Here is a 26,202-nt window from a genome sequence, read left to right on the forward strand (position 1 = left end):
TATTCATTGGAATAATTGTGTTTGGACTAAAACTTTACAAAGACAATTTGACACAGGTTTTGTGAGCAAATATACCATTTGATGATATAGTTTAGGGAATGTGAGACAAAAACAATTTATTCTTAATGATTTTATCCCTCTCACAAAGAAATAAAATAAAAAAGAATCTGATATTTAAAATGTTTTGATCTATTGTCTAAGAATGGATTGTGTGCCATTAATCACACAATGCACTCAATGCAAGAGCTCCTCATTTCTCTTGCTTCCATAGTCAAGTTTCTTCCATTTGCTTATAGTAAGCATTCAGCTATAAGCAACCTTGACGCCTCAGCCTTCCTTTTCCACCTTGGGTTGAGAAACACTGTCTTCATATTGTGTTGAGCTCCCATATCAGTTTAGCTTTCAAGGGAACAATTGTCCAACGGTGGATTTCACCATCCATTTTTTTGGGGAAGAAAAAAGGAAGAATCCAAAGTGGGAACCAGAGATGGTTGACCGTGAAACTTGAACGAAGGGAAGTCCCAGTCATAGATTCAGCAATTCTAAAGAAAAAAGCCATATTGAAATTCAGGGTCTGGATAATGAGAAACCTGTATAGAACAAAAATTGATAAGTTTAACATAAGAATCACAATGAGATACTGATGTTAAATGCTGATAAATTAGAAAAAGAACCGAAGTTTCATGAAAAAGACATCAACGAACCAATTAAGCTAGAATTGTGTTTTTATATACATATATTTAGTCAATTTAACTTCTTCACTAGGGTGTGGGAACCGAAGTTTTGCATTTTATATATTCAAAACTAGAGATGGGAAATTCTATTGCAATTACCCATCTAAAATGGATGAAGTGTGTGCTGTGCCAGGCACTCACAACATGCTTCAAACCGCAACCACCTTAAACTGGTTTTCATTGAATGCTTGCATTACCATATCTATGTATTTCTTGCAACATTAAACTCTGCATTTCAGACAGGGACAAGTATAATTAGATGGAGACAAGGAAAAAGTAGAGGCTTCATAGAAAAATTAATAGATGTTTAACATTAGAAAAAATAAAAAATAAAAAGAAGATAATAAATATAACAATTTAATAGAAAACATGGACAATCACTAATGTAATTCTGCTGAATGAAATCGTTAAGTGATTAAAACATGAAAACATGAAATGCATAGAATACATCAGTATCAGTGGTTAGTACCTCAGCCGAAAACAAATTGATAAAGACATCATCCTATCAACCAACAATCATTGGAGAAGCATTCCCAAACTGCTCTGCCACAATATATAAGAAATAAAAACATCAAAAAAACTTACTGAGAAATGAGACATTCCATATTAGTGAATAAATCTGGAAACAATGAAGCTTTCACCTTTTCACTTGGAAAAAGAATGGTGAATTCATTGCTAAGAATAGGCATTAACTCTTGGGAGCTCTGGAGTTGAAGGCCCTTGTGGCTTGTGGTCCCATCTTCCAGTGCTGACAAGGGATAATAGATTCGGAAATTGAAGGAAGGCAAGAAAGCTACCTCCATTGGCAAGGACCTTATTATTACATGAACTATGGACCTCAATAAATCGGAATGACTTCTAACAAATAAAACAAAATAATCTGTTTCATGAAGTATGTACATACCTCTTCCATGTATATTAGACGAAATCCTTGCATGGTGCACAAAAAGTGGGAAATCAGAATCAAGACGACTCATAATCTGCGTCTGACTCATAACATGAACCGCCCTGCAATCAAGCATACAAATACTGTAAGCAATAAAGACGAGATCATGAAAAAGATTACTTTTTTGTTTTTTCTTTTTTTCTAAGCATCTAATTTATTATATTTAACAAAATTGGAAAAATTTCCACCTGTAAGCTGTAATAGTTTTTTGTTTTCTTTTTTTTAAAAAAAATATTTAAAGAAAAAAACTTGTTGGTGAAACAGTAGGCACAGTACATGGAAATGAAAATGTTTGATGGTAACAATTAAATAGCATTTTAATTGGAGGGCGTGCAGTAACAATTACCTCTTTTGTATTGAATCCGTGGGTCGTTCATCTCTTCCAGCTTACTCCCCAATGGACATTTTCCCTTGATGTGGAGTTCTGATATGGAGGCAGGCAGGTTTTGTTGTGTGATATTCTCCAGCTTTGGACACTCTTCAATTCTTAATTGTTGGAGGGAGGTGAGATGGTGAAGGCCCTTGCAGTCTAGCGTCTCCAGATTTGAAAAGTACGACAATTGTAGATACTTGAGGGAAGCAGGAAGGCAACCCTCTCCTGGGAACCCCTTAACTTCATTCCAAAAGGAAAGGAAAAGATCGGTAAGGCCTTCACTCTGCAAACCGTTTGATGTTATCCACCTCTCTGCTTTCTGGCAGTTACAGATCACAAGAGTCGTCAAGCTCGGCGGGAGGCACTCCTCTCCAAAACAATCCATTTCTGGGCAATCCCGCATATACAGTTCCTCTAGGTGGGGCGCAGCAAAGCCTAGTCCCGGCAAGGATACTAAACTGGGGCACTCCAATATTGTGAGTTCCTTGAGATTTGGAAGGGCCCCCAATGGAAACATGGTCAGTGAATCACAGTTGTCAATATATATCTCCGTTAGGGACATGTGTTGCAGTGGCTCTGAGAATGTTAATTCTGAACAATCCTGGATTCTCAGATATTGGAATGAATCGGGCAAATAATCTCCTGAAATTGATATTGCTGACTCACACCCCTCGATCAACAAATTTTGGAGACACGGCGATTGGATGTGGGGTAGCCACTCCACTACATACTTCGCCAGCTTAGTCTCGAGAATTACTACGTCATGCGGTCCCGCAGACCAAAAACTCTTAGAACCATCTACAGTTAATTGGTGAAGCTTGGGAGCCCTGGGAAGTGAACACGCAAGCTCTTCGCATCTATAAATGGTAAGTTCCTCCAGAGCCGGAAGGTGAGCTGGCAGATCTCCACTTAACACCGGACACTCTTCTATTAAAAGCCTTTTAAGTTTCAGAAATCCATCAAAGTCATTAGGAAGATGCCACTCTCGCCAGCGACGCATTCTCCGAAATTCCAGAGTTTGAAGAGATCTGAAGGGTGTGCCCTGATGACATGATTCAGCGTTGTTGTAAAACTCACCACCAATTCTCTCCAACCCATCAAGTCCACATATCTCCAGATGCTGCAGAGACGGTAACTGTCCCAGTGAAGGAACCTGACGGCAATTCTTACAACTCAACAGAATCAGTTTGGTTACATTGGAGTAGGAAGAAAGGCCCAACCAATCGGGGAATATTTCACCGCTATAACCATTAATTGATAACTCTTCCAGGTTTCGGTGAGGTTGTAACTCCTCAAGTATGTCTCTTGCAGTTTCAACATCAACAATATAACCTTCTGTACGCCATTTCAATTCTAAAATGTTGATTTGCTTCTTGTTACCCATCTTCGCCTCCAAAGCTTCACGGCTGTTGTTCACATTCTCTAACTTGGAGATGCAAAGTGAGCCATGAAGGTTGTCAAGTGCTCCCAATTCTCTTGTCCCGTTCTCCTCATGCTTTCCCACAATATAATCACTTAAGAAATTCAGATGCTTTAACTGGCTCATTCCCTTCGGCATCTCTTTTAAAGAATCAGAACCTCTGATATCAAGATAGCGCAGGTTCACAAGATCTTGCATACGGCTAGGAAGCATCTCCAGCTTCTTACAATAACTCAACTTCAACGTTTGGAGATTGTATAATTTACACAATGATTCAGGCAATGTGACAATAGGTATTCCAGAGAGATTCAAATAACGCAAATGGATCATCTCACCTATTGAATCAGGCAATGACAGGATTTGAAAGGTACGAAATGACAAAACTCTTAAACACTTTAATTGTTGTGGCCAAAAATCACATTTAATATCAATTGATTTAGCCTGAACACATAGAAATGTTCTCATATATATTGCTCCATTATAGGCCTCAAGAAAACTTGAGATTGGACCCTGATTATATGACAAATGACGGGTTTTGCTGTCTGCCATGTGTGGATTGCCAAATTCAAAGACTCTGGAAAAGAATTTTCCAGCAAAAAACGTTGCTAAATCATGCATGAGATCGTGCATTACAAATAACCCAGCACCAGCACTAGAAAGTTGAAAAAATGATCTTGCAACTAATTCATCAAAATATGCACAACCAATATTTTCTAATGTGTTTTTTTCCATTGGTTGTAAGAGACCTTCAGCCATCCACAACAAGATTAATTCATCTTTGTCAAATTGATAATCTTCAGGATACAATGAGCAATAAATAAAGCACCGCTTTAAATGTGAAGGGAGATAGTGATAGCTAACCCTTAATGCTGGAACAATCTTATTTTCATCTTCGGGGAGTTCCCAAATTTCACTTTCAAGTATATTCTCCCAATCCCCTAGATTATACTTATTGCGCAGTAAGCCTCCAAGTGTCTTCACAGCCAAAGGTAACCCCTTACACTTTTCAACAATTTTTTTACCAATTGGTTCTAGAGTTGCATATTGTTCGGAATTAGTAGAAACAGATGAATGCTTCAAAAACACCGACCAACAATCTTTGCCTGACAATAAACTTAGTTGATAATGTCGATTAGGAGCTACGAACACAGAAGCAACCTTTTCACTACGGGTTGTTAAGAGAATTTTACTTCCATTATTCCCATACCGAAAAGGTCTTAGAAAATCCTCCCATGTGTCTTGTTGATCATTCCAGATATCATCCAAAATAACTAAGAATGTCTTTCCTATCAGCTTTTCCTTCAAATCAGATTGAAGAAAATCAAAATTGTCCATATTACAAGGACGGGAATCTAGTGCCGCTATTATTGTCCTTGTAACATGAACAGGATCGGAATTTTCAGCTACACACACCCACACTCTAGTGTCAAATTTTTTCACCACTTGGACATCACTGTAAACCAGTTGAGCCAGAGTAGTTTTTCCTATTCCGCCCATACCCACAATGGGGATCACAGTCACAGGTGATTCAGCATGACAAGCATCATCTAGCAACAATTTGATTATCTCTTCCTTGTCGTTGTCCCGACCAAAAATGTCAGAACTTACAACGAGAGATGTGGATGGAGTTCTCCATGACGACATGTCCACCTTGATGCACTCTTTCAGACGATGATAATTTTTCTTTGCTACAACAGACTCTAGTGTACCGACTATTTTTTCCATACCACTACTGTCTTCAATATATGAATCAACAACACGAGACCGGGAAGAAGAGTTACCTGGATCCGTTTGAGTGGCAGCGATAGCGGCTTCAGTGGAGAGTTCATCGAGCAAGTCATCGGCCATATAGAGAGCATCTTGGAGATCAACAAGCCACTTCTTGACTCTCTTGTCAGTGAACTGCTTCTGCTCAGCATCATCAAGAACGGGTCCAACCTCATACAGACTTTTCTCCAACCTTCCAAGCAACTCCTGGGAACAGTAGTTTCCTTCAAGGACAGAGTCATCTTCAAGTATTGAAGACAACTTGTCTAAAACGGCATCAACAAAGGAAGTGAGATACGCTCCACCATCAAGTTTTGCAGACATGATTGAATCTCAAGTGCAGCAGAAGATGAGAAAGAAAGAAAGGCGATGGATATGGAAAGGGTTCGCACTTTGCAGTGTAATTTAGTCTCTGGATTTTCTCAAACAGAAGCTATGGGAAATGTCCTTTCATTTAGAATCCTTCCAAAACAAAGCAATGACTAAATTCAAACAACTTTGTCGGTGTTGTCCTTTCATTTGTTTAACACTTTGTTAGTGTGTTTCTCGTATTTCAAGGTAAATTAAAACAACTTGTGAATAAATAATATATTTAAGAGAAGTGTGTGGAAATTTTGTTAATCAAAGACGTACATGTGAAAAGAGATCTTTCACATGATTCTTGTCTTTGCTCTCTTAGATGTATTCTATGAAAATAAACTTCCATTGCACATTGTAACATGAGATGGTCAAAATAGGAGTACATTCGTTTTTTAAATTAGTTTTTGGAAATTTTTTTATTTAATTTATCTTTTAAATATTTTAAGTTAATTATTTTAGTCCTTCCATCACTTCTATTATTACCAGCATCAAAATTTATTAGTATGACACGTTAAGTAACACCATAACATTAGGGAGAAAAAGACAAAAAAGGTGTAGAAACGTAGGTGGTTCTCTTGATTGCTTTTTGTGCTACATAAAGAGTAATGCTTTATATATGATAGGGTAAAATGTCTGAGATTGTTTTGATTAATTCACCTACGCTTCTATTTCAATTGGCCTCCTTTCACTATGAAGTATAATAGCTAGTATATGGATTACACATTATACAACATACAAGACTAAGTAGTAATATATGCCTAGAGGGTACATTTCTTAACTTACAAACAAATTTTGCATTTTTAGTTAGTTTAAAAAGGTTCCCTGAAAAAAGACAATAACACCTGACTGACTAAAAATACAGAATGGAAAGTTACAAAGGAACTCTAAAGTCCTGACATCCCACCTCAAACTCAGGGTATTCCTTGGTAAAAACTCACAATTTTCAGAAACAGATTTGACATCGGTTTCATGTGAGACACAAACAATTTATTCTTAATTATTTTATCCCTCCCAAAAAGAAAACCGAATTTAAAAATTAAAATGTTTAGATATATTCTGTAAGACTGGATTATGTGCCATTGACAACTTTTCAGTCGTGAACATCTTCAACATTCTCAGGCATTAGACTGTTGCTGCTATTTCAGTCAATGTGATGCCCCTTGTCACTCTTGATTAATTAAATCAAATTGAAGAGATTATGTTAAACACCAGCATGCATTTATATAATGTAAAATTGATTGACTTTTATGCCCTTGCACGCAGCAAAAGTGAAACCACAGACACAGAAGTTCTCTCTTCGGCTTCCATTAAAACAGCAGAATGAGAAGGCACAACATGTCCACTAGGATAATCCACTTTGAAGTTCCATATCTGAGTTCAGCAATAGATCGTGCCTATGGTTGAACGGAGAAATTCAAGTTACTCTGTTGTAATATCAGGTTAGCTCGATGAAATCCAAGATTATTACAACATCAACAAATAATTCATACAATAAGTATAATGCCGATTTCACTTAGGTGACAAATAACACCACATTTATCAACAAAGTTTGAGTGTCTCAATTAATCATCACAATTCAGTCACATGCTCAGGCATTAAACACTTGAAAAAAAAAAATCTGCATGAATTTTCTTATGCAAAAGAAAATCTTGGTACATAAAGTAAACATTTGGACAACATGCAATAACTTCTGGAGAGGATGAAACAAATAACCATTGAAAATGTTGGATCATCAATTCCATTTCATATCAACCTTATATATGCGAGGAAACTAGTCAATAGAGAAAGAGATTCAAAACAGACCCAAACAGAAAGTGTAAAACAGAAATTAAAACCCTAACTAAATTTGAGTTACGACCAACTCTTATAATCTTGTTCCTAAGTTCCCAACTAAAACTCACGGTATTCCCTGGTAAAACTTGAGTTTGGACTTAATGAACTAGTGATGGTTGACCATGAAACTTTAATGAATAATTTGAATGAGATATCTAAACATAAAATTATTTTTACTTTTCTAAAAGATCTTTAAAAAAAAGATAACTCGAAAAAAGATATTTGAAGTATAGTGGGATATTAACATTCAGTTTTTTCTTTTCTCTGTTTTTTCTTTTTGTTTGCCTAAACAACCCCCCCCCCCTTCTCTCAAAAACAAAAAAAGCTGCAAGAATGTTGGGCAGATCAATTTTGATTGAAGATGATAATAATAAAAGTGAGATTAGCATCACATAATAGAATTCGATGAGGTCAAATGAGAAAGATCCAATGCAAGAGTATGTGGGGAAAAACCAAAAAATAAATAAATAAACTTGTCAAATTGAATTAAAAACTGGAGCACCTTCAAAATGGATGAAGTGTGTGCTGTGCCAAGCACTCACAAAGACGCTTGAAACCACAAAACATCCTTGCACTGGTTTTAATAGAATGCTTGCATTATCATATCTATGAATTTCTTGCAACATTAAACTCTGCATTCGAGAATTGATATGACTTTGCAAATCAAACGGAATAATGTATTTCATAAAGTATGATCGCACCTCCTCCTTAACATATTACTAGACAGAATCCTTGCATGTTGCAGAAATCAACGAAACTAGTCCTCCTAGTCTGCAATCAAGGGGAAAAGATATATTTAAAATTAAGGGGAAAAATTGGTTTGGCATATTAACAATGCAAAGAGAATGTTTGGTGGGAACAATTAGCATTGTAATTGGAGAGCGTGCAGTGAGTTTAGGGAAGATAAGAGCAAAAACAATTACCTGTGTCGAATTGAATTCGTGGATCGTTCATCTCTTCCAGCTTACTCCTCAAAGGACATTCTCCCCTGATGTGGAGTTTTGATATGGAGGCAGGCAGGTTTTCTTGTGTGATATTCTCCAGCTTTCGACAGTAGTCAATTGTTAAATTTTGGAGGAAGGAGAGTTGGTGAAGGCCCTTGCAGTCTAGCGTCTCCAGATTTGAAAACCACGACAAATGTAGATACTCGAGGGAAGCAGGAAGGCAACCCTCTCCCGGGAACGACTTAACTTCATCCCATGGACCAATGCTAAGATGGGTAAGGCCTTCACTCTGCAAACCCTTTGATGTTATCCACCTCTCTAGTTTCTCGCAGCAGCCACCGATACGAAGAGTTGTCAAGCTCGGCGGGAGGCACTCCTCTCCAAAACAATCCATTTCTGGGCAATCTGAGATATACAGTGTCTTGAGATTTGGAAGGGCCCCCAATGGAAACAACGTCACTGAATCACACCGGTTCACGTATATCTGCGTTAGAGACTTGTGTTGCAGTGGCTCTGAGAATGTTAATTTTGAACACCCCGTGATTTCCAGATATTGTAATGAATCGGGCAAATAGTCTCCTGAAATTGATATGGCTGACGAACACTTGCAGATTATCAAACTTTGGAGACACGGCAACGATTGGATGTGGAGCAGGCACTCCAATACGGACTTCGCCGGCATAATGCTAAGATGCTGAAGCTTGGGAGCTCTCGGAAGTGAACACGAAAGTTCTTCACATTCCCAAATGCTAAGTTCCTCCAGAGCTGGAAGGTGAGCAGGCAGATCTCCACTTAACACCGGACAGTGAAGTATTGAAAAGTTTTTAAGTTTTGGAAATCCATCAAACTCATCAGGAATATGCCACTCTCGCCAGCGAGGCATTTTATCAAATCTCAGACTTAGAAGAGATCTGAAGGGTGTCCCCTGATGAGATGATTCAGGGTTGTTGTAAAACTCACCACCAATTCTCTCCAACCCATCAAGTCCCGTGATATCCAGATGCTGCAGAGACGGTAACTGTCCCAACGAAGGAAGCTGACGACAATTCTTACAACTCCTCAGACTCAATTTAGTCATATTGGAGTAGCAAGAAAAGCCTAACCAATCGGGGAATATTTCACCCCTATAACCTTCAATTGATAACTCTTTCAAGTTTCGGTGAGGTTGTAACTCCTCAAGTAAATCTCTTGCACTTTCAACATCAACAATATCACCTCTACGCCATTTCAATTCTAAAATGTTGATGTGCTTCTTGTTACCCATCTTCGCCTCCAAAGCTTCACGGCTGTTGTTCACATTCTCTAACTTGGAGATGCAAAGTGAGCCATGAAGATCATCAAGTGCTCCCAATTCTCTTATCCCATTCTCCACTTGCTTCCCGACAATATAACCAGTTAAGAAGTTCAGATGCTTTAACTTACTCATTCCTTTTGGCATCTCTTCTAAACGATCAGCTCCCCTGATATCAAGATGGCGTAGGTTCACAAGATCTTGCATGCCGTTGGGAAGCATCTTTAGCATCCAACAATCCCTCAACTTCAACGTTTGAAGATTGTATAATTTAGACAATGATTCCGGCAATGTGAGAATAGGTGTTCCAAAGAGATCCAAATAACGCAAATGGATCAACTCACCTATTGAATCAGGCAATGACAGGATTTTAAAACGACAAAATGACAAAACTCTTGAACACTTTAATTGTTGTAGCCAAAAATCACATTCAATATCATTTAATTGAGCATGAACACATAGAAATGTTCTCATATATATTGCTCCATTATAGGGCTCTAGAAAACTTGAGATTGGATCCCAATATGACAAATGACGAGTTTTGCTATCTGCCATGTGTGGATTGCCAAATTTGTCGACTCTGGAAAGGAATTTTCCAGCAAAAAACGTTGCTAGATCATGCATGAGATCGTGCATTACAAATAACCCAGCATCATCACTAGAAAGTTGAAAAAATGATCTTGCAACTAATTCATCAAAATAAGCACAACCAATATCTTCTAATGCATTGTTTTCAATTGGCTGTAAGAGATCTTCAGCCATCCACAACAAGACTAATTCATCTTTGTCAAATTGATAATCTTCAGGATACAGTGAGCAATAAACAAAGCATCGCTTTAAATGTGAAGGGAGGTAGTGATAGCTAACTCTTAATGCAGGAATAATCTTACTTTCATCTTCCGGGAGTTCCCAAATTTCACTTTTAAGTATATTCTCCCAATCCCTTACATTATACTTATTGCGCAGTAAGCCTCCAAGTGTCTTCACAGCCAAAGGTAACCCCTTACACTTTTCAACAATTTTTCTACCAATTGGTTCTAGAGTTGCATATTGTTCGGAATTAGTAGAAACAGATGAATGCTTCAAAAACACCGACCAACAATCTTCTCCTGACAATAAACTTAATTGATAATGTCGATTAGGAGCTACGAACACAGAAGCAACCTTTTCACTCCGGGTTGTTAAGAGAATTTTACTTCCAATATTCCCATCCCGAAAAGGTTTTAGGAAATCCTCCCATGTGTCTCGATGATCATGCCAGACATCATCCAAAACAATTAAGAATTTCTTTTCTGTTAAATTTTTTTTTAAAGTAGTTTGAAGAAAATCAAAATTGTCCATGGTACAAGGATAGGAATCTATTGCTCCTATTATTGTCCTTGTAACATGAACAGGGTCGGGATTTTCAGCAACACACACCCATACTCTCGTGTCAAAATTTTCCACCACTTTGACATCATTGTAAACCAGTTGAGCCAACGTAGTTTTTCCTATTCCGCCCATACCCACAATGGGGATCACAGTTACAGATGATTCAGCATGACGAGTATCATCTAACAGCAATTTGATTATCTTCTCCTTGTCTTCATCCCGACCAAAAATGTCAGAACTTACAACGAGAGATGTGGATGGAGTTCTCCATGACGACATGTCCACCTTGGGGCACTCTTTCAGACGATGATAATTTTTCTTTGCTACAACAGACTCTAGTGTACAAACTATTTTTTCCATGTCACCAGTATCTTCAATATATGAATCAACAAGAGAAGAACAGGAAGAAGAGATACCTGGATCTCTTAGAGTGGTGGCGATGGCGGCCTTAGTGGAGAGTTCATCGACCAAATCATCAGCAAAATAGAGAGCATCTTGGAGATCAACAAGCCACTTCTTCACTTTCTTGTTAGTGAACTGCTTCTGCTCAGCATCATCAAGAACAGGTCCAACCTCATACATAGTTTTCTCCAACCTTCCAAGCAAGATGTTCCTTTCCACAAATGAGTCGTCTTCAAGTATTGGAGAAAGCTTCTCCAAAATAGCATCAACAAAGGAAGTGAGATATGCTCCACCATAAAGTTTTGCAGCCATGATTGGATCTCAAGTGCAGCTGATGAGATCACAAGGAAGAAAGAAAGGTGAAGGATGAGGGAAGAAGGGTTCACAGTTTGCAATGTACTCTCTGGGTTTTCTCAAACAGGAGCTAAGAAAAGTGTTTGATTTGTGATGACTAAAATTGACTTGATGAATGATGAGCTTTATGGTCTTGGGACAAAATCAAGTGGTGCAATAATGCTGGCTTTTACGTACAGCACCATGATAAAGATGATTATGTCGGAGGACAATTACGGAATTAGCCATCAGTGAAAATTTTCGCCTTTTCATGTTATTCTCAATAATATTATTTCAACATACAATTAGTTTCCACAAATCTTGTTCATTATTATTAAAAAAAAGAAATAAAAATTGAAACACATTTCAAAATAAATACTCTTAATTTTTTCTTAAATAATGTTGTTACACCTTATAGGTCTGAAAATTTTTTTTATTCCTAACCTTTTTTTTCACACAAAATCATTTTAAAATTTAACTTAGTTTTAAAATGGTCTTTCAAGTACTAAAATACCCTTCTCTTTTCTCACCAAATATCCAATTTTTATTCTTCTTTTTCTTGCTTCTCCATCACCAGCAACAACAACAATAAAATCACCAGCAGCGGCGGAGCGCACCAAGTCACCATCCTCCACTGGGAACAATAACAGCGAGCTGTCGCCGCAGGAGTCGAACCAGTTCCTACCGATCGCAAACGTGAGCAGGATCATGAAGAAGGCTCTCTCTCCCTCTGGCTCTGATTCTCGACGGCGACGGCGACCCCAAGCCTGGCCGGCGACAGCGACGGCGACGGCAGCTCCAACCCTCGCCGGCGCCGTCCCCCTTTCCCCTCTTCTTCCCTTCCCCTTCTTCTTCTTGTAGTTTGGTAATAAAAATTATAATTTTAGAACAAATCACTATTTTAAAACTAAGTTAAACCTTAGGAACGATTTTGTATACAAAAAATAGTTGGAAACGAACAAATTTTTCGACAAACCTTAAGACAAAAATTGTACTTAACCCTTCTTAATAATATAAGCAAGTGTTCTTACTTCTTAGTAAGGTAACAAATAACACCTCCAAGTGAGTGTCGAAATTAATCATCACAATTCAGTCAAATGCCCAAACACTAAAAATTGCAAATTACAGAACCACAACATATATATATAGACAGCATGCAATAGCTTTAGAAAAGAATGAAATAAATTACCTGTTGAAGATGTAACATCTAATCCATCTCCTATATCAACTTCAATCCTGCATACGTTGGAAATTTTGTACCAAACTTTTGAGCTTTATTTGGAGAAATTCTTTCGTCCTCATTGAGGAAGAAATTTTCGGCCCCGGATATCATCTTCACCTTTTATTGATGCAGATCCCAATACTTTTACTCTCAAAATTGCAAAATCACTGCAATGGCTTAAGATATATGCAGGGGAAGAATAGAAAAGCTCCCCCTCGTTCAGGATTTAAGAAATTTTCCTTCATTTGGCAGTGTACATCTAGCAGTTTACTTTTATTGTTGGAAGAGTCAGATTAGAGAAGAAGAAGCAGCTCTACTCAGGCTTTTTAGCTGGAGTGCAACCGAGCATTGAATTGTGACCAGTTTACGCTAGCAGTCCCCATCATAGATTCACCAATTTCAGGGAAGAAATCATATGTTTTCAGGGTCTTCGGGAGGCCCAATACCTGTACAGGATAACAAAATTGTTAATTGTCGAGTTTACTATAAGAAGCATAATGAGATAGCACCATAATGCCGCAGAATATTGAAAGTATAACATTTGTTTTATGAAGGATGAAACATCAACCAATGGAGCTAGAGTTGTGTTTATATAGATATATTTAACGAATTAAATTTTTGCCAGATTGGTTATGATCTTCTAATGTCTTTCAGTTAGCAACACCAAGAAATTAATGATCAACACACTCACTGGATGCTTGAAACTGCATATCGAGGAAGCCTTTCACAACCACTGTTAGTTTATCATCGAATATTTGCATTATCATATCTATGAAACAATTTTCTTGCAATCTTAGACTGCGCATTTAAAACGAAGACAAGTATAATTAGATGGAGACAAGGATTTAAATAATGCATAACATGAGCACAAAAAAACTATAAACCTTAAGTTACCTTTGATTATTGACTTCTTTTGCAGTCTTTATTCACAAAATTAGTTGCTCTAGAGGGATTCATTGGTATAGCAAGTTGATCTGTGTGTTCTTACACACCTGAAGAAAGCAAGGTATGATTATGTAGGCAATTCCAATATACAGAAACAGTGTAAGTGGTAGCACCGTAGCAGCAATAGCAACACACAAACACAATGACAGAACTCAAACTATATAACACCCTATTAAATGAATATATATTAGAAATTGTAGATATTGACTATGGAAGTGTATTGGGACTAACATGCAGCTTCTGGATAACGACACCCTATAATTCAAAAGTTGGCATGACTTCACACATATCAAACAGAATAATCCATGTCATAAAGTATGGACGTAAGTCTTCCATAGTACATTAATAGACAGAACCCTTACATGATGCAAAAATGGTAGAAAATCAGAATCAACACTAGTCATCCTCTTATTCTGTAGTCAAGTATGAAAATTGGCCAATAATTGTTTTTTCTTGTGCCTGACACAGTAGCCAGGGTCTAGAGAAATGGCTAAGAATGAAAAGATACAAAATATAGTGATGGTGTATTAACAAAGAATGAAAATGTTTGGTGCCAACAATTAGCATTGTAATTGGACAACGTGCAGTGAGCTTAGAGAAGAGCCAAAAACAATTACCTGTGGACGATGTCAGTTTCAGATTGAATCTTTTCCAGCAGGCAGCAACTTTTCTTTCTGTGATATTCTCCAGCTTAAGAGAGTCTTCAATACTTAAGGCCCTTACAGTCTAGCGTCTCCAGATCTCGAAAGTTCCACAATTTTAGAGACTCAAGAGAAGCAGGAAGGCAAGATGGGTAAGGCCTTCACTCCGCAATCTCCAACTTGATAGCTTCTCCCATCCACAGATCCCAAGAGTTGTCAAGCTCAGTGGCAGGCACTCCTCTCTAAAAGAATCCATTGAGATGCTTAAAGAATGGAGACTTGGAAGATCGTCATAATCATCGTCATATGTTACCACAACGTAATCCATGTTTGCACACTTATCGATTTTGAGTCTCATGAGATTTGGAAGGTCCCCCAACGGAAGCAACATCAGTGAATCACAATTGGACACATCTATCTCCGTTAGGAATATGTGTTGCAGTTGCTCGGAGAATGTTAACTTTGAACACCAAGTGAGTTCCAGATATCGCAACGAAGCGGGTAAATAATATCCTGAAATTGATATGGCTGAACAACACTTTCTGATCTTCAGAAGTCAGACACGAGGCGGTTGGATGTGCGGCAGGCATTCCAATACGGACATTGCCAGCTGGGTTTCTGAAATAACTACCTCCTGCGGTGCCAGATTCCCAACATAAGTCTCACTTACACATAACTGGCTAAGCTTGGGAGATTTCGGCAGTGGACATGCAAGCTCCTTGCATTTCCAGATGCTAAGTTTCTCCAGAGCCGGAAGGCGAGCAGGCAGATCTCCACTTAACACCGGACATTGTTCTATTGAAAGCCTTTTAACTTTGGGAAATCCATCAAACTCATCAGGAATATGCCACTCCCACTAGCCACGCATTTTCTTAAATGCCAGACTTTCAAGAGCTTTGAAAGGCGTCTCATGCTGTAATGATTCATTGTTTTTGTAAAACTCACAATCAATTTTCACCATCTCATCAAGTTCAAAAAACTCCAGATGCTGTAAAGCGGGTAACTGTCCGAGTGAAGGGAGCTGGCGGCAATTCTTACAACGACTCAGACTCAGTTTAGTCATACTGCCGTAGGAAGAAAGGCTGAAGCCTAACCAATCTGGGAATATTTCACCCCTATAATTCTCAATCGATAACTCTTTCAAGTTTTGATGAGGTTGTAAGTCGGGAAGCATGTCTCTTTCAGTTTGAACATCAATAATATCACGATATTGTCTCCATTTCAACTCTAAACTGTTGATGTGCTTCTTGTTACCCAGCTTTGCCTTTAAAGCTTCACTGCTGTTGCTGACATTCCCTAGGTTGGAAATTCAAAATGAGCCATAAAGATCGTCAAGTGTTCCCAATTCTCTTATCCCATTCTCCACTTTCTTCCCGATAATATAACCACTTAAGAAATTCAGATGCTTTAACTTACTTTTCCTTTTGGCATCTCTTTTAAACGACTAGGTACTCTAATATCAAGATGGCACAGGTTCACAAGATCTTGCATACAGCTAGGAAGCGTCTCTAGATTCTCACAATTACTCAACTTCAAAGGTTTGGAGATTGTATAATCTACACAATGACTCAGACAATTTCAGCAAGTAATCATTTGACAACCAACTCTTTCTTATCCTTTATTTATTTATTATTTTCTGTCTGAACATTCTGAATTCAACCTTAAAAAGTTTGGGTAGTGGTTTGGAAGCTTCTGTTTCAATTGGCCTCCTGTCACTATGAATTCTAAGAATTAGCATATGAATTGCAGCAAAAAAGACTAAGAGGATGTTAAATGTCTAAAATTATTAACTTAGGCTAGGACAAAATATGTGAAGAAAGAAAGAGTTTCATTGATTACACACAAGATACAAAGGGGAACCTTGTATATGTGACGGAACTAGCCTATAAAGAAAGAATTCCAAAACAGACTCAAACAGGAAGCTTAAAACAGAAACTTACACCCTGACTTACTATATAATACAGAATAGGGGGTTAATTAGTTTTTCACATTCTCTAATACAAAGCTCCATCAAGTTAGGCAGCAAACCTCCTTCAACAAAAGAAAACTTTGTAGGCCGTGATGTATGGAAGAGGCTTTCAGTGGAATGCAGCCTAGCCAGTCAGAGAAAAAAAAATTGGGAACCTGAGGTGTTTGATCATGAAGCTTGAATGAAGGGCAGTCCCAGTCATAGATTTAGCAATTCCAGAAAAGAAATGTATATTGAATTTCCCAATCTGAGTAATGAGAAACCTGTATAGAACAAAAATGGATTTGTATTATAAGAGGAAGCATAGTGATGCACAATGCTGCCAGATTATCAAGGAGAACATTGTTCTATAAAAGACGAAAGCATCAAGCAATGGAGCTAGAACATTTGCTTATATAATATATTCAATCAATTTAATTTTTGCACCACAGCATGGGAACTGAAGTTTTGCATGTTATGACTTCTAAACTAGCGATGAGAAATTCTATTGCAATTATCCATTTAAAATAGATGAATTCAACATAAATCTGGAGGCCATTTACAATGAGCACTGGTTTTCAATGAATGCATGCATTGTGATATCTACGAATTTCTTACAATTTTAGGCTCTGCATTTCAAATAGAGACAAGTGTAATTATATGGAAAAAATGAACAAGTAGGAGACATTATTAAGTAACCATCAACACAAAGAAACAATTATAATTTCCTTATGTTACCTTTGATATCAGTGCACCCCAATTCTCAACTTGCCTCAGCCATGTATTAATATTGACTCTTCAGTCTTCCCTATTATAAATGAAAACCAACATTTCATTTAGCACTTACAAACCATATAGTAACACATAATAGAATTTGATGAGGTCAAATGAGGAAGATCCAATGCAAGAGGACACAAATATAAACATAAAAAATGAATTAAAAATTGCAGCATCTTCAAAATCTATTACTTGTCTCAGAAGTTCCCAAAATGACACAAATATAAAAAATTGAAATCCGATGACATAAGTAAAGTAAGCCGTTTCCTTCCTAATTACATTTGCCATAACTTTCATATTGAATTTGTGGGTCTTTCATCTCTTCATGAACCTTGGTTTACTCATAATGGATTAAAGATGAAAATTTCAGATAGGCATCACATAACAGGATTGTACGAGATAAACAGAGTCCAAAAATTTGAAAATAAAAAGCAAAATTCTATGAACTCAAATCTGACAGAAGCAGAAAACTCAAATCTAATGGCATAACTAAAGTATGTTCTGTTTTGGTAATTCGAAAATTGCTATGACTTTGCAAAGCGAAGAGAATAATGTATTTCATAAAGTACAAACGCACCTCCACCAAGTTAAACCCCAGATAGTCCCTGAGATTCACGAAATGAACCAATAACATATTGACAGAATCCTTGCATGTTGCAGAAATGGTGGAAAATCAGAATCAACAAAACTGATCCTCCTAGACTGCAATCAACCAAAGAAATTGGGAGTGAAACGGTAGCTAAGGTACAGATAAATGGCTAAGATCTAAGAGTGAAAACATATATTAAAAAATTAAGGGGAAAAATTAGTTTGGCATATTAACAAGGGAATGAGAATGTTTGGTGGGACCGTGGGAACAATTAGCATTGTAATTGGAGAGCGTTCAGTGAGTTTAGGGAAGATGAGAGCAAAAACAATTACCTGTGTCGAATTGAATCCGTGGGTCGTTCATCTCTTCCAGCTTACTTCTCAAAGGACATTCTCCCCTGATGAGGAGTTCTGATATGGAGGAAGGCAGGTTTTCTTGTGTGATATTCTCCAGCTTTCGACAGTATTCAATTGTTAATTTTTGGAGGAAGGAGAGTTGGTGAAGGCCCTTGCAGTCTAGCGTCTCCAGATTTGAAAAGGACCACAATTGTAGAGACTGGAGGGAAGAAGGAAGGCAACCCTCTCTTGGGAATGACTTAACTTCATTCCATTTATGAAGCATAAGATGGGTAAGGCCTTCACTCTGCAAACCCTTTGATGTTATCCACCTCTCTAGTTTCTCGCAATTATTGATCCAAAGAGTTGTCAAGCTCGGCGGGAGGCACTCCTTTCCAAAACAATCCATTTCTGGGCAATCCCGCATATACAGTTCCTCTAGGTGGGGCGCAGCAAAGCCTAGCTCCGGCACTGATACTAAATGGAGGCATTTTGAGATTGAGAGTTTCTTGAGATTTGGAAGGGCCCCCAATGGCAACAACGTCAGTGAACCACACCGGGTCACGTCTATCTGCGTTAGAGACTTGTGTTGCAGTGGCTCTGAGAATGTTAATTTTGAACAATCCCAGATTCTCAGAAATTGTAATGAATCGGGCAAATAATCTCCTGAAATTGATATTGCTGACCTACACTCATGGATTTCCAAATCCTGGAAACACGGCGATTGGATGTGGGACAGGCACTCTAGTGCGGACTTCGCCAGCTGGGTTTCTTTAATTAATACCTCATGCGGTGCCGCATTCCTGTAGAACCCAGAACCCTTTACAGTTAATTGGTGAAGCTTGGGAGCTCTCGGCAGTGAACATGCAAGCTTTTCGCATCCAACAATGCTAAGTTGCTCCAGAACTGGAAGGTGAGCAGGCAGATCTCCACTTAACACCGGACAATCACGTATTGAAAGGTTTTCAAGTTTCGGAAATACATCAATCTCATCAGGAATATGCCACTCTCTCCAGCGATGCATTTTATCAAATCTCAGACTTAGAAGAGACCTGAAGGGTGTCCCCTGATGAGATGATTCAGCGTTGTTGTAAAACTCACCACCAATTCTCTCCAACCCTTCAAGTCCCAATATCTCCAGATACTGCAGAGAGGGTAACTGTCCCAGTGAAGGAACCTGACGGCAATTCTTGCAACGATTTAGAGTCAATATGGTTACATTGGAGTAGGAAGAAAGGCCCAACCAATCGGGGAATATTCCACCCCTATAACCATCAATTGATAACTCTTTCAAGTTTCGGTGAGGTTGTAATTCCTCAAGTATATCTCTTGCAGTTTCAACATCAACAATATCACCTTCTCTACGCCATTTCAAGTCTAAAATGATGACGTGCTTCTTCTTACCCATCTTTGCCTCCAAAGCTTCGCGGCTGTTGTTGACATTCTCTAACTTGGAGATGGAAAGTGAGCCATGAAGATTGTCAAGTGCTCCCAATTCTCTTATCCCGTTCTCCTCATGCTTTCCCACAATATAATCACTTAACAAGTTCAGATGCTTTAACTTGCTCATTCCCTTCGACATCTCTTTCAAACAATAAGTGCCTCTGATATCAAGATGACGCAGGTTCACAAGTTCCTGTATGCGGCTTGGAAGCATCGCTAGCTTATCACAATACCTCAACTTCAACGTTTGAAGATTGTATACTTTACACAACGACTCAGGCAATGTCAAAATAGGTGTGTACGAGAGATCCAAATAATGCAAATGGATCAACTCACCTATTGAATCCGGCAATGACTCAATAGAAAAAGATTTAAATGACAAAACTCTTAAACACCTCATATGTAACTGGAAGAGCCAAAAATCACTTTCTAACTTAATTGAACCATAAGGCTGATGAGAAAAATGTACATCTAAAAAAGTTCTCATATGTATTGCTCCCTTATAGGCCTCTTCAAGTCTTAATATTGGATCACGAGGATTTACCATATATGACAAATGACGAGTTTTGCTGCAAATTTTTTGTCGGTCTCCAAATTCTCTAACACTGAAATAGAACTTTCCAGCAAAGAATGTTGCTAAATCATGCATGAGATCATGCATTACAAATAAGCTAACATTTTTACTAGAAGACTGAAAAAATGACCTTGCAACTAATTCATCAAAATATGCACAACCAATATTTTCTAATGTGTAATTTTCTATTGGTTGTACCAAATCTTCAGCCATCCACAACAAAATTAATTCGTCTTTGTCAAATTGATAATCTTCAGGGTATAATGAGCAATAAACAAAGCACCGCTTTAAATGTGAAGGAAGATAGTGATAACTAACTCTTAATGCAGGAACAATCTCACTCTTGTCTTCCGGAAGCTCCCAAATTTCACTTTTCAGTGTCGTCTCCCAATATTCCTCATTTTTCTTCTTGCACAATAAACCCCCAAGTGTCTTTAAAGCCAAAGGTAATCCCTTACACTTTTCAACAATTTTTTTACCAATTTTTTCTAGGATTACATATTGTCTAGAATTAGTAGAAAGAGATGAATGTTTCAAAAATAATGACCAACAATCATTGGGAGACAATATATCTAGTTTGTAATGTAGATTTGTATTTGACACTACAGAATCAACATTTTTATTGCGAGTAGTTAAGAGAATTTTACTTCCTTTATTCCCACTCAAAAATGGTTTTAGAAAATTGTCCCACAAATTTTGCTGATTATCCCAAACATCATCTAAGACAACTAAGAATGTCTTCTGTGTTAACTTTTCCTTCAATTGAGTTTGAAGTGAATTCAAGTTAACCATGTTACAAAGAGAAGTTATTTCCTCTATTATAGCCTTTGAAACACTAATAGGATCAAATCTAGTAGCAACACACACCCATGCTTTAATGGCAAACTTCTCCTTCACTCTGGCATCGTTGTAAACCAACTGAGCCAAAGTAGTCTTTCCAATTCCACCAATACCTTCTATAGAGATCACAGACAATTTATCATCGCAAGTGTCGTCTAACAACAATTTTATGATTGCCTCTTTGTCATCGTTCCTGCCATATATATCAGAAGATTCAACCAGGGATGATTGAATTCTCCATGACATGTCTTTTGGATCTTCGACAAGCTCTTGTTTTAGACCAAGATCATCTTTCTCCTCAACGATAGACTCTAGTTTATCAACTATGTCTTGCATGCTCTCTACTATCCTTATCTCATCACCATCACTATATTCCACCACTGAATCAACAGCATAATGATAATGGTAAGATGAGTTACCTGGATCACTTTGAGTAGGAGTGGCAGTGGCAGCTTTAGTGGAGAGTTCATCCAACAAGTCATCAGCCAAATAGAGAGCATCTTGGAGATCCACAAGCCATTTATTGACTTCTTGGTCTCTGATCTGCTTCTGCTCTGCATCATCAAGCACAGGTCGAACGGCACGGAGACATGCCCTCAGCCTTCGAAGAAACTTCTGGTCGGCTAACTTCGTTGCAATTGGGGTTGACTTGACATCAGACAGTTTATTCAAAACAGCATCAACAAAGGAAGAGAGATAGGCTCCACCCACAAGTTTTGCAGCCATGATCAACCCCAAATTCAGGAGATGATGCGATCACAACAAAGAGAAAAAGAAAGAAGGATTGTAAGGTAATTAGGAAAATTGTTGGAGCTAGACTGTTAAATGTAGATGTACTTCTCAAGCACAGGGGATCTCAAGTGTTTAAGGTTCACAGTGCACTAACAACGTTCTTTGCCGAGTAGTGCTAAGACATTTGTTACAATGCTGAATATTGTATAATAATTAATTGAAAAAATCAGACGCATAAATTAGGTGATACCAATTACGTTCATAGCTCAACAAAATATATACAAGTAATTAAATAAACAATATAGTAGTTGGGCATACCGATAGCATAATCACAAAATCACGTTACTCCATGTGCAGAATATTATCTCTATTTATTTTATATATTCCTCAGTTCTCACATGGCTAGCTAATTATTAAATAGTGGAAAAAGTCAACTCTCTCTTCTTTCTTTCTCTCCTCCTCAATTTGTCTCATTTAAAAAAAAAATGCATTATCATCAACAATAAGCCTCTATATTATATTATACGCTACTCTTTTATGTTTTTTGGTAAGTGTCGAAACCCACCTTCATAAGGTGGTGTAAACAATTCAAAAGAACTAATTAAAAAAAAAGACAAGAAAAAGCTTCATGTTATAACATTCACACGGACATGGTCACAAGACTAATCTATGTAATTCTACTCTAGGAAAGTGTATATGTATGTATATATATTATGTTGGTAATTTTGTGTATTAATTTATTTCTTTTTGGTTTTGTTGGGAAGCCCAAATCCTGTTGCTGCTACGGACCCTTTGAGGTCCACTGTTAAATTATGCAGAATCATATAAACACTAATTGAAGATGAGGAAGATGATTGTGAAAGAAGAAAGGGAAGCAAATACTGAACTTCCTCAACTGTTTTCAATATGGAACCAATCTGTTACAATCTATCAAGGCTTTCTATTTATAGCAGATAACACCTAACAGAAGCTAAGAAGGGCAAGTAAACAGAAAACAGAAAACTCTTGCAAAACAGAAAGTAGAACCAAAACAGTCAAACACAAAGCTGAATTTACATTTCAATCTAAAACTTATTTCGTTGTAATTTCACCACTAGGCTTATTATCCTTTATGTAAGGCCTTTAAAATCAATATATCTTAACTTTGTTTATAGAAAAAAAAAATTCAGGCCAACAGAATTATCTTTCTTATTACTTGGAAATCTACCTATCACTCTTCTCTTCATATATAATGTCCTGAGTTCCCCATTATGAGTTGTAGGCCTCTATCTTTCTAGGGAACATTTAGTTCATGGTGAATTTATCATCTTATAATCAGAACATGCGAAAAATCAGATGAAATCGCAAGATTTACATTAAGAATACTGTAATGAACATTGAGGAAAAATATGACTTAGATTATCAAAATCAAGATACAAGTTGTTGGCAAGACCCTAAAGATGCAATTTCAATAAAAGGAATGAAATATGGAAATTATCAACATTTCACTTGTTTATTAGCAATAATTAAGCTAACATAGTAACTGATATGTGTGAGACAAGTAACTGAAAGGTTAAATAGAATCATCAGCAAGAACGAAAAATATATTAGCTTATGATAGCCACAATATATTGACCAATAAGATAATCATTTTAACAATAAATATATGAAAATGAAAAAGTAACATTGTATTTGACTATTTACTCTCCTGTTATTATTATTATTATCATCTATGTTTTTATTCTAAGCAAGAAACTGGCAAATGTCAAATAGAAAAAGAACAGCAAAAGAAATGAGTCTTTCAAAAACCATGTTGAGAATAGGTAAGACAGTGTTGTTGTGAACTTCGTTTAGATAGAGCAGCAAACAATTGAAATATAACTATGTTAGTTGTAAATTAGATGTGAGACAGTTGTTACAATACAGCTGAGGATTACTTCATATGACTAGGGAGGGAAAACTCTGGTGCAATGGGTTTATTAATCTTTTAAATATATACTTTATTTAATCCAAGTTTACTGATATGAGATTTACTTGCTTACACTTGAAGCACAACAGGTTTTCTTAAATTTAAAAAACTTAATTTTAAATTTACTAAAATAAAAAAATGTGTGCCGGCATATAAAAATAAAATGTGCACTTGACAACCAACTTTTTCTTATCCTTTATTTATTTATTTATTTTCTGTCTTAACATTCCGAATTCAACCTTAAAATGTTTGGGTAGTGGTTTGGAAGCTTCTGTTTCAATTGGCCTCCTGTCACTATGAATTCTAAGAATTAGCATATGAATTGCAGCAAAAAAGACTAACCCGTTTGGGAAACTCTAGAAGTAGCTTTTTTTAACTTTTGACTTATGAAAAGTAGTAGTATTAATGTCTGGTGCAATTTTCAAAATCAAATTGCAACTTTCTAAGAAGCTATTTTGGAGCTTATAGAGAAGTTAAAAAAAATAACTTCTCTCATAATACTTCTACTTTTCATTACATTTCTATAAAATAAGCACTTTTAGAGTTAAAAATCCAAATACAAAATAACTTATTTATAAGTTACTTTTAACAGAGTCATTTATTGTTTAAGTTATTTTATCAAAAGGAGCTTAATTAAGTTAGTTACCCAAACTGGGCTATTTGGCAAATTGATAATCTTCAGGATACAGTGAGCAATAAACAAAGCATCGCTTTAAATGTGAAGGGAGGTAGTCATAGCTAACTCTTAATGCAGGAATAATCTTGCTTTCATCTTCCGGGAGTTCCCAAATTTCACTTTTAAGTATATTCTCCCAATCCCTTACATTATACTTATTGCGCAGTAAGCCTCCAAGTGTCTTCACAGCCAAAGGTAATCCCTTACACTTTTCAACAATTTTTCTGCCAATTGGTTCTAGAGTTGCATATTGTTCGGAATTAGTAGAAACAGATGAATGCTTCGAAAACACCGACCAACAATCTTTGCCTGACAATAAACTTAATTGATAATGTCGATTAGGAGCTACGAACACAGAAGCAACCTTTTCACTCCAGGTTGTTAAGAGAATTTTACTTCCAATATTCCCATCCCGAAAAGGTTTCAGGAAATCCTCCCATGTGTCTCGGTGATCATGCCAGACATCATCCAAAACAACTAAGAATTTCTTTCCTGTTAACCTTTTCTTCAAATTAGTCTGAAGAAAATCAAAATTGTCCATGCTACAGGAATAAGAATCTATTGCTCCTATTATTGTCCTTGTAACATGAACAGGGTCGGGATTTTCAGCAACACACACCCATACTCTAGTGTCAAAATTTTCCACCACTTTGACATCACTATAAACCAGTTGAGCCAGAGTAGTTTTTCCTATTCCGCCCATACCCACAATGGGAATGACAGTCACAGGTGATTCAGCATGACGAGTATCATCTAACAGCAATTTAATTATCTTCTCCTTGTCTTCGTCCCGACCAAAAATGTCAGAACTTACAACGAGAGATGTGGATGGAGTTCTCCATGACATGTCCACCTTGGGGCACTCTTTCAGACGATGATAATTTTTCTTTGCTACAAGAGACTCTAGTGTACCAACTATTTTTTCCATGTCACCAGTATCTTCAATATATGAATCAACAAGAGAAGAACAGGAAGAAGAGATACCTGGATCTCTTAGAGTGGTGGCGATGGCGGCCTTAGTGGAGAGTTCATCGACCAAATCATCAGCAAAATAGAGAGCATCTTGGAGATCAACAAGCCACTTCTTCACTTTCTTGTCAGTGAACTGCTTCTGCTCAGCATCATCAAGAACAGGTCCAACCTCATACAGAGTTTTCTCCAACCTTCCAAGCAAATGTTCTTTTCCACAAATGAGTCATCTTCAAGTATTGGAGAAAGCTTCTCCAAAATAGCATCAACAAAGGAAGTGAGATAAGCTCCACCATCAAGTTTTGCAGCCATAATTGGATCTCAAGTGCAGCGGATGAGATCACAAGAAAGAAAGGAAGAAAGGTGAAGGATGAGGGAAGAAGGATTCACAGTTTGCAATGTAGTCTCTGGATTTTCTCAAACAGGAGCTAAGAAAAGTGTTTGATTTATGTGGTGACTAAAATTGAGTTGATGAATGATGAGCCTTATGGTCTTGGGACAAAATCAAGTGGTGCAATAATGCTGCCTTTTACGTACAGCACCATGATAAAGATGATTATGTCGGAGGACAATTACGGAATTACCCATCGGTGAAAATTTTCAGCTTTTCATGTTATTCTCAATAATATTATTTCAACATACAATTAGTTTCCACAGATCTTGTTCATTATTATTAAAAAATAAATAAAAATTGTAACACATTACGAAATAAATACTCTTAATTTTTTTCTTAATTAATGTTGTTACACGTAATTTTTTTTATCATATAATTTCTTAACATATATTTTC

The 26,202-nt window shown here is 37.1% G+C and overlaps 3 protein-coding genes and 2 long non-coding RNA genes across 21 annotated transcripts in view; 2 read left to right on the forward strand and 3 right to left on the reverse strand.

Moving 5' to 3' along the window:
• Window positions 1-2,226, forward strand: part of LOC110269096 — a 14,840-nt gene extending 12,614 nt beyond the window's left edge. The window contains exon 2 of the long non-coding RNA XR_002358180.1: window positions 2,148-2,226. This is a non-coding gene — a long non-coding RNA (uncharacterized LOC110269096). The remainder of the gene's footprint in view (window positions 1-2,147) is intronic.
• LOC107626283 (putative disease resistance protein At3g14460) overlaps window positions 1-5,833 on the reverse strand; it is a 46,912-nt gene extending 41,079 nt beyond the window's left edge. The window contains exons 1-7 of one of the 11 annotated variants that reach the window (XM_021116589.1): window positions 5,255-5,825; window positions 2,027-3,808; window positions 1,639-1,742; window positions 1,376-1,547; window positions 1,204-1,277; window positions 834-962; window positions 102-590 (exon numbers count right to left, since the gene is read on the reverse strand). In XM_021116589.1, coding sequence (XP_020972248.1) covers window positions 1,726-1,742; window positions 2,027-3,808; window positions 5,255-5,564 — 2,109 coding nt within the window. In that variant the 5' untranslated portion in view covers window positions 5,565-5,825 and the 3' untranslated portion in view covers window positions 102-590; window positions 834-962; window positions 1,204-1,277; window positions 1,376-1,547; window positions 1,639-1,725. Of the gene's footprint in view, window positions 1-101; window positions 591-833; window positions 963-1,203; window positions 1,278-1,375; window positions 1,564-1,638; window positions 1,743-2,026 lie in introns of those variants that run through there. The other 10 variants (XM_021116586.1, XM_021116584.1, XM_016329137.2 and 7 more) reach the window with 10 other exon arrangements.
• Window positions 6,249-24,233, reverse strand: LOC107626280 (putative disease resistance protein At3g14460). 7 transcript variants are annotated; one of them, XM_021116580.1, is made up of 4 exons: window positions 18,663-24,233; window positions 16,269-16,282; window positions 8,357-8,779; window positions 7,932-8,204 (listed from the first exon to the last, which is right to left on the reverse strand). In XM_021116580.1, the coding sequence occupies exons 1-4, from the start codon at window positions 21,812-21,814 to the stop codon at window positions 8,200-8,202; spliced, it is 3,594 nt and encodes a 1,197-aa protein (XP_020972239.1). In that variant the 5' UTR covers window positions 21,815-24,233; the 3' UTR covers window positions 7,932-8,199. The 7 variants fall into 7 exon arrangements, 2 of the variants coding, with proteins under 2 accessions (XP_016184610.1, XP_020972239.1); XR_002358176.1 differs by lacking the exons at window positions 7,932-8,204; window positions 8,357-8,779; window positions 16,269-16,282 and adding exons at window positions 16,357-16,814; window positions 17,269-17,338; window positions 17,933-18,009 and having other exon boundaries at window positions 18,229-24,231; XR_002358175.1 differs by lacking the exons at window positions 7,932-8,204; window positions 8,357-8,779; window positions 16,269-16,282 and adding exons at window positions 16,357-16,814; window positions 17,269-17,338; window positions 17,913-18,009 and having other exon boundaries at window positions 18,229-24,231.
• On the forward strand, window positions 13,438-14,519 carry LOC110269097. The gene is made up of 3 exons (XR_002358181.1): window positions 13,438-13,731; window positions 13,916-14,002; window positions 14,410-14,519. It is a non-coding gene; the product is annotated as an uncharacterized LOC110269097 (long non-coding RNA).
• On the reverse strand, window positions 24,382-26,001 carry LOC107628594 (putative disease resistance RPP13-like protein 1). Its single transcript, XM_016331223.2, has 2 exons — window positions 25,998-26,001; window positions 24,382-25,623 (listed from the first exon to the last, which is right to left on the reverse strand). The coding sequence occupies exons 1-2, from the start codon at window positions 25,999-26,001 to the stop codon at window positions 24,425-24,427; spliced, it is 1,203 nt and encodes a 400-aa protein (XP_016186709.2). The 3' UTR covers window positions 24,382-24,424.

Source organism: Arachis ipaensis, chromosome B02 (genome assembly GCF_000816755.2).
Source record: "Arachis ipaensis cultivar K30076 chromosome B02, Araip1.1, whole genome shotgun sequence".
Classification (NCBI taxonomy): domain Eukaryota; kingdom Viridiplantae; phylum Streptophyta; class Magnoliopsida; order Fabales; family Fabaceae; genus Arachis; species Arachis ipaensis.